This window comes from Hemitrygon akajei, chromosome 9 (genome assembly GCF_048418815.1).
Source record: "Hemitrygon akajei chromosome 9, sHemAka1.3, whole genome shotgun sequence".
NCBI classification, from domain to species: Eukaryota; Metazoa; Chordata; class Chondrichthyes; order Myliobatiformes; family Dasyatidae; genus Hemitrygon; species Hemitrygon akajei.
Genome location: NC_133132.1, coordinates 7,641,357 through 7,650,177, shown reverse-complemented (window position 1 = coordinate 7,650,177; position 8,821 = coordinate 7,641,357). Strand labels below are relative to the sequence as shown.

The 8,821-nt window shown below is 46.5% G+C and overlaps 1 protein-coding gene across 1 annotated transcript in view; it reads right to left on the bottom strand.

The window, feature by feature from the left end:
• Positions 1-1,369: 1,369 nt before the first annotated feature.
• Positions 1,370-8,821, bottom strand: part of LOC140733781 (uncharacterized) — a 28,488-nt gene continuing 21,036 nt past the window's right edge. The window contains exons 3-4 of the mRNA XM_073057537.1: positions 2,613-2,758; positions 1,370-2,444 (exon numbers count right to left, since the gene is read on the bottom strand). Of these exons, the coding sequence (XP_072913638.1) occupies positions 1,370-2,444; positions 2,613-2,758 (1,221 nt within the window). The remainder of the gene's footprint in view (positions 2,445-2,612; positions 2,759-8,821) is intronic.

Here is an 8,821-nt window from a genome sequence, read left to right as displayed (position 1 = left end):
TTTACAAAAATAAAAAGGAACTGAACTGACAACTTTAGAAACGACTATTTACTCTCAAACCCACTTGTATTAACACTCCCTTGGACAGAAGGGGGAAGAGAAATAACAAATGGAAAAAAAATCGCACAACAGTCAGATAAAACTTCTAAGTATTTATTTTCATCAAAAATGACCAGGATTCAGCACTCCATGTGTGTATATGCAATCGTGATAAGAAATACAGACCAGAAACCCTAAATGAGAGTCCAACTCAGAAAAATGAATCATCACTATGGAAGAAAACATTAACCAGTGGAATGAGTATGACCCTCCATGGGAGACATCCCAACGATCTGAGCAGACGAGAAGGCGACAGGGAAGCATCGCGCACCTGACAGAGAGTTGGAGACCTCTTCCCAGAAACAGAGGGGTTCCTTACAGAAATACAGGACAAGGTGGTAAACAAGAAGAAAAAATCAAAAATACATGAAATACAAACTAACAAGGCAGTAATTGCAGAAAATGCCAAGAGAAACCAGACACAATCCAACACATTCCAGGACCCTGCAGCAGTTTAACTCAATCTGATTACTTACACAGGTACAATCAAGTGGCAAACATCATTCACCAGAATCTTGCTTTAGAACACAAACTCATGAATTCCCGCCACCACTTCATAAAGGCACCATAAATTCAAGCCGGATCCAGTTTCAGAGTCAAAATCATACAATTTATATGATAATCAATGCATTATTTCAGATAGGATAATCCATGTTGTTGTTCACCCTCAGCCCAGAGATTAGAGGGGTGAAGAACATCGCAGACAGAACTGCAGTCAGCTCGACTTCTTCAGTCTGCAGGAAATTCAAGGGAAACCTCTTCACCCACAGAGTGGTGACTGTTTGGAGCCCATCACCACAGGGAGAGCGAGAGGGGAACAACAGGGGAGGATTTAAAAGGACTGTCGTGGAACTGAATCACTGGCAGGGTCCAGCCGGCCTGAGTTCACTCTCTACCATATACTGGGTGTGTTATAAATTCACTAAGTACTGGAGGCAGTGTTCAAAATAGAACTGATTTATTTGTCTCAGATCCAGAATATTAAACTCCAGTCCCATTAAAGGTGAATGTGCAGCAGAAGAAACTCCTCCCTTGCCCAGTGACCAGGGTGCAGAACTGGGTGTGGTGAGCAGCAGCAATAATTGCAGAGTTCAGCACCGACAGTCACTCTGTAAATAGCATTCAGCAACGGTGACGGACAAATATCCAGCATGCAGCTTATTGAAACTTTCTCCCCAGTGTGAACCGGGTAGTGTGTCACAAGGTTAGATTACCGAGTGAATCGCTTCTCACATTCACAGCAGGTGAACGGCCTTTCCCCAGTGTGAACTCAATGATGCACATTTGGTGGAGATGGCTGAGAGACTCTCTTCCCAATGACTGTCCAGGTGATCAGCCTCTCCCCAGTGTGAACTCGCTGGTGTCTCTGTAGATGAGATGACCTAGTGAATCCCTTTCCACATTCTGCGCAGTTGAACGGCCGCTCCCCGGTGTGAACTGACTGGTGTGCTAGTAGTTCGGATGACTGATTGAATCCCTTCCCACAGTCTGAGCAGGTGAACGGCCGCTCCCCGGTGTGAACTGACTGGTGTCTCAGTAGATTAAATGACCGAGTGAATCCCTTCCCACAGTCTGAGCAGGTGAACGGCTTCTCCCCAGAGTGAGATCGCTGGTGTCTCTGAAGGTCAGACGATTGAGTGAATCCCTTTCCACAGACTGAACAGGTGAACGGTCTCTCCCCAGTGTGAAATCGCTGGTGTATCTGTAGATGAGATGAGCGAGCAAAACCCCTCCCACATTCACAACAGGTGAATGGTCTCTCCCCAGTGTGAACTCGCTGATGTGTCAGTAGTTCGGATGACCGAGTGAATCCCTTCCCACAGTCTGAGCAGGTGAATTGCCTCTCCCTGGTGTGAACTCGCTGGTGACTCTGTAGGTGGGATGACTGAGTGAATCCTTTCCCACAGTCTGAGCAGGTGAACGGCTTCTCCTCATTGTGATCTCGCTGGTGTGCCAGTAGTTCAGATGACCGAGTGAATCCCTTCCCATATTCTGCGCAGGTGAACGGCTTCTCCCTGGTGTGAACTCGCTGGTGTCTCAGTAGACTAAATGACCGAGTGAATCCCTTCCCACAGTCTGAGCAGGTGAATTGCCTCTCCCTGGTGTGAACTCGCTGGTGACTCTGTAGGTGGGATGACTGAGTGAATCCTTTCCCACAGTCTGAGCAGGTGAACGGCTTCTCCTCATTGTGATCTCGCTGGTGTGCCAGTAGTTCATATGACCGAGTGAATCCCTTCCCATATTCTGCGCAGGTGAACGGCTTCTCCCTGGTGTGAACTCGCTGGTGTCTCAGTAGACTAAATGACCGAGTGAATCCCTTCCCACAGACTAAGCAGGTGAACGGTCTCTCCCCAGTGTGAAATCGCAGATGTACTTGTAGATTAGATGACCAAGTGACTCCCTTCCTACAGTCTGGGCAGGTGAACGGCTTCTCCCCAGAGTGAAATGGCTGGTATCTATGAAAGTCGGACGATTGAGTGAATCCCTTCCCACAGTCCGAGCAGGTGAATGGCCTCTCCCCAGTGTGAACTGACTGGTGTCTCTGTAGGTGGGATGACTGAGTGAATCCCTTCCCACAGTCCGAGCAGCTGTACGGCCTCTCCCCAGTGTGAACTCGCTGGTGAGCCATTAGGTCAGATGACCGAGTGAATCCTTCTCCACAAATTCAGCGGATGACCAGCCTCTGTCCAGTGTGAACTGACTGGTGTGTCCACGGATGGAATGATCAACTGAAACCCTTCTCAGACACAGAACAGGTGGATGGCCTTGTCAAAGTGTGAACTTGCTGATGTACCTTCAGTTGAGATGACCATGTGAAGCCATTCCCACAATCTGAGCAGGAAGGATGATCGAGTGAATCCCTTGCTCCACTTCTTAAATATCTGGACAGAGACAGCAAAACTGGTGTGTTGTGTTCGAGATTCCTGTAGATGAATTCCTTGTTATTTTTTACCTGTAAAAAGTTTTACAAAATTCATCAATGGGTGTAAGACAACATTTCAGATGAGATCACTTGAGTTGCCAAGGTGTGATCTGGCATCACACTGTTACAGTGAAGTTCAAACAAAGTTGGAGAGAGAAATCATCTTCTAACTGGGCACAGTGCTGGTATCTGGAATGACCATTAAACTCTCTGATGCTCTTCCTGTCTCTATAAGAATGGGGAATTTCTGCCATCTCCAATCTGTGACCTGGCTCAGTTTGACTCTCTCCATTGGTATTATTCCCTGTTCCCACTCAGCTGTATGGGTTCCTGGCCCCACAGTAACTGAAACACTCTTACACAAATAGCCTTTGTTAACGTGCAGCTGGGATTTTCTTTTATGTACCGTTAATTTAAAGTGCCACAGTTTTAATGCCATGTAAATATCTCCTCTTCACATGTATGGTTGGTCTGCACAACTGTTAAAAGGAATTAGAGTGAATATTAGTATTATATAAGGTTCTTGTCACAGTCATGGTAAAGAACAACACTGAAACAGACCCTTTGGCCCATCTAGCTGATGCTGATCTATTTAAACTTTCAACTCCCATACCCCTACCATCCAGGTACATATACAAACCTCCAACATGTTGCAATTGAGCTCACCTGCACCACTTGTGCTGGCTGCTCATTCCACACCCTAATGACTGTCTGTGTGAAGACGTTTCACCTCATGTTCGCCTTAACGTTTCACCTTTCACCCTTAATCCATGACCTCTGGTTGTAATCCCACCCCATCTCAGTGGAAAAAGCCAGCTTGCATTTATGCCACCTATAACCCTCAAAATTGTGGTATACCTCCATCAAATCACCCCTCAATCTTCTACATTCCAAGGAATAAAGCCCCAGACCTGTTCAATCTTTCCTTATAACCCAAGTCCTCCAGACCTGGCAACATCCTTGTGAATTTTCTCTGAATTCTTTCAACCTCTTTCACGTCTTTCCTGTAGACTGGTGACCAAACCTGCACACAACACCCCAAATTAGGCCTCACCGATGTCTTGTACAACTTCAACATGACATCCATCTCCTGTACTCAGTACTTTGGTTTATGAAGGGCAATGAGCCAAAACCTTTCTTTCCGTCCCTATCGAACTGTGACACCACTTTCAGTGAAATATAGACCTGTATTCCTAGATCCCTTTCTTCAACAACACTCCTCAGTGCCCGACCAGTCACTGTATAAGACCCACCCTGGTAAGTCCTACCAAAGTGCAACATCTCACACTTGTCTGCATTAACTTCCATTTTCCATTTCTCAACCCATTTCTCCAGCTGGTTCACTTCGCACTGCAAGCCATGATAGTCTTCTCACATTCCACTACACTCCCAGTCTTTGTGCCATCCACAAGTTTGCTGATTCAGCTAACCATGTTATCATCCAGATGACCGAAATAGATGACAAACAACAACGGATCCATCACTAATCCCTCCGGCACACCACTAGTCACAGGCTTCCGGTCAGAGAGGCAACCATCTGCTTCCACACTCTGGCTTCTCCCAAAACCAGTGTCTCATCCAATTTACTATCTCATCGTGAATGCTGAGTGACTGAACCTTCTTGACCAACATCCCATATGAGACTTTGTCAAGTGCCTTGCTAAAGTCCATGTAGACAACATCCACTGCCTTGCCCTCAGTCACTTTCTTGATAATTTCCTCGAGAGACTCTATAAAATTAGTTAGACATGACCTACCATGCACAAAGCCATGCTGTCTATCCTTAATCAGTCCTCATCTATCCAAATACTTTTACAGGTAGTCTCCGAGTTACGAACTTCCGACTTACGGACAACTCATACTTATGAACCGAGGAAGGAGAACGCCATCTGCCATTTTAAGTCAGATCGCGACACCGTCCACCATTTTAAGTCATTGCCGTTGACACAGTGTTGAGTGTTTAACTTTGTATTTGGCTTAAATTTTTCTTAGTAAGATTCACCCTGACCCTACCCCCCGTTCCAAGCGGCCGGTGGCTCAGTGAGATCAGCGCCGGGCTCGAGATTCGAAAACGGAGGTTGCTGAGTTCGATCCAGTGACGGACTGCTGCCATGCTGGGTTGATGTCGATCCAGGGACTCCCGTGCCGTGTTGATGTCGAGCTCGCAACTCGACCTCTTAAAAACACACTGCCACCTCCAGGTAAATTCCCCATGCGGAATATCGTGGAGGATCAAATACCCAAACCCAGCACAGCCCCCACTTGTCCCATTTAGCCTCTCTCAGCACGGTGGTCCTTAGGACCCAGTGGACCTCGGGTCCGCCACCAGCAGTGTTTCAGTTCCATTGACGGGAAGCGGTCGCAATTGAAAATAAAGTGGAAATAATACAGCGTTTGGAAAGAGATGAAATGCCATCGGTCATTGGAAAAGCGTTAGGCTACGGTCAGTCAACGATCAGAACAATTTTACAGGATAACGGATAAAGTGAGAATAATGGAGCATGTGAAAGGCCCTGCCCCGATGGAAGCTACAATTATTACTAAGCAACGCAGTCGTTTAATTATTGGAATACATACGTTTCCTAAGTGTTTTATATGCATACAGGTAAATTATATACTATATACTAAGACAAACGTTTGACTAACTGACGCTAAATACCCGAGACATCTTCAGTGAGCGGTGTCTCAGAAAGGCAGCGCCCATTATGAAGGACCTCCAGCACCCAGGGCATGCCCTTTTCTCACTGTTACCATCAGGGAGGAGGTATGGAAGCCTGAAGGCACACACTCAGTGATTCAGAAACAAGTTCTTCCGCTCTGCCATCTGATTCCTACATGGACACTGAACCCCTGGGCACTATCTCACTTCTTTAATATATCTTGTTTCTGTTTTTTGCAAGACTTTTAATCTATTCAATATCTGTATACTGTATAAAGAATAATAAATAACACGCATTTATTTATTTATTTATTATTACGATCATTATTTCATTATTTTTCATCTATATTTCTTCAAGTTTCGTAGCAAGAAGGCTGCGAGTGGAACAGCTGAGGGTGTTTTGGAGAGAAGGAATTTTACTACTCGTGGTAAAGACAGGGAAGACTGCGCAGACCTGTGACGCCAGCCAGTAGAGCAGGAAATGTTTAACAAGAAGACCGCCATATCCAGTGGGCAGCGGAGTGATAGGGCTTTGGCTCAAACGGGTGTAGGCGGTAACAGGACTAGGTAGGTTTAACTGTGTTAATTGTGCAAAGGAGATACGGAGACAAATTCTGGAAAAGTGTAATAATAAGAGAGTTGTCGTGATGGGAGATTTTAATTTCCCAAATATTGATTGGCATATCTCTAGACCAAGGGGTTTAGATGGGGTGGAGTTTTAGGTGTGTTGAGGAAGGTTTCTTGACACAATATGTAGATAAGCCTACAAGAGCAGTGACTGTACTTGATTTGGTATTGGGAAATGAACGTGGTCAGGTGTCAGATCTCTCAGTGGGAGAGCATTTTGGAGATAGCAATCGTAATTCTATCTCCTTTACTATAGCATTGGAGAGAGATAGGAACAGACAAGTTAGAAAAGTGTTTAATTGGAGTAAGGGGAATTATGAGGCTATCAGACAGGGACTTAGCAGCTTACATGGGAATGATGTTCTCAGGGAAAGGTACGGAAGAAATGGGGCAAATGTTCAGGGGATATTTGTGTGGAGTTCTGCATAGGTACGTTCCAATGACACAGGAAAGTTATGGTAGGGTACAGGAACCGTGGTGTACAAAGGCTGTAGTAAATCTAGTCAAGAAGAAAAAAAAGCTTACGAAAGATTCAGAGAGCTAGGTAATGTTAGACATCTAGAAGATTATAAGGCGAACAGGAAGAGCTTATGACGGAAATTAGGAGAGCCAGATGGGGCCATGAGAAGGCCTTGGCGGACAGGATTAAGGAAAACACAAAGGCATTCTACAAGTATGTGAAAAGCAAGAGGATAAGACGTGAAAGAATAGGACCTATCAAGTGTAAGAGTGGGAAAGTGTGTATGGAACCAGAAAAATACAGCAGAGGTACTTAATGAATATTTTAATTCAGTATTCACTATGGAAATAAATACTTGGTGATTGTAGTGATGACTTGTAGTGGACTGAAAAGCTTGAGCACGTCGATATTAAGAAAGAGGATGTGCTGGAGCTTTTGGAAAGCATCAAGTTGGATAAGTAGGCTGGACCGATTGAGAGGTACTGTGGGAGGCGAGGGAGGAGATTGCTGAGCCTCTGGCGATGATCTTTGCATCATCAGTGGGTTTGGGAGAGGTTCCAGAGGATTGGAGGGTCGCGGATGTTATTCCCTTATTCAAGACAGGGAGTACAGATAGCCCAGGAAAATATAGACTAGTGAGTTTTACCTCCGTGGCTGGTAAGTTGATGGAGAAGATCCTGAGAGGCAGGATTTATGAACATTTGGAGAGGTATAGTATGATTAGGAATAGCCAACATTGCTTTGTCAAGCAACACACAAGCCTGGTGGAACGCAGCAGGCCAGGCAGCATCTATAGGGAGAAGCACTGTCGACGTTTCGGGCCGAGACCCTTCGTCAGGACTAACTGAAAGGAAAGATAGTAAGAGATTTGAAAGTAGGAGGAGGGGAAAATGTGAAATGATAGGAGAAGACCGGAGGGGCTGGGGTGAAGCTGAGAGCCAGAAAGGTGATTGGCAAAAGGGATACAGAGCTGGAGAAGGGAAAGGATATGGGACGGGAAGAAAGGTGGAGGGGAGCACCAGAGGGAGATGGAGAACAGGCAGAGTGATGGGCAGAAAGCGAGGAAAAAAAGGAGGGGGTAAAAAAAATATATCAGGGATGGGGTAAGAAGGGGTGGAGGGGCATTAACGGAAGTTAGAGAAGTCAATGTTCATGGCATCAGGTTGGAGGCTACCCAGCCGGTATATAAGGTGTTGTTCCTTCAACCTGAGTGTGGATTCATCTTGACAGTAGAGGAGGCCATGGAAAGACATACCAGAATGGGAATGGGATGTGGAATTAAAATGTGTGGCCAGTGGGAGATCCTGCTTTCTCTGGCAGACCGAGGGTAGGTGCTCAACGAAATGGTCTCCCAGTCTGTGTCGGGTCTCACCAATATATAAAAGGCCACACCAGGAGCACCAGACACAGTATACCACACCAGCCGACTCACAGGTGAAGTATCGCCTCACCTGGAAGGACTGTCTGGGGCCCTGAACGGTGGTGAGGGAGGAAGTGTAAGGGCTGGTGTAGCACTTGTTCCGCTTGCAAGGATGTGCCAGGAGGGAGATCGGTGAGAAGGGATGGGGGACGACGACGAGTGGACAAGGGAGTCACGTAGGCAGCGATCACTGCAGAAAGCAGAAAGATGGGGGGGGGGAGGGAAAGATGTGATTGGTAGTGGGATCCCGTTGAAGGTGGCGGAAGTTACGAAGAATTATACGTTGGACCTGGAGGCTGGTAGGGTGGTAGGTGAGGATAAGGGGAACCCTATCAGAAAGAAAAATCAAATGCCCACCCCACCCCCCGCATAAAAAAGAACGGCATCCCGATCATCAACCCCCAAAACCCACCCCTCCCGCACAAACGTTAACAATGACATTGAACCACCCCCCCCCCCCCCCAAAAAGCAACCCTACCCGGCACAACTGCGGAGGAACCCGTGTCACCAGGGTAGAGGCGGCCGCATCAGGAGCAGCGGATACAATGGGCGACCGGGACGATTCACAGGTGAAGTGTCGCCTCACCTGGAAGGATGTTTGGACAATGGAGAGAGTTCGGCCATCCGGCCCTT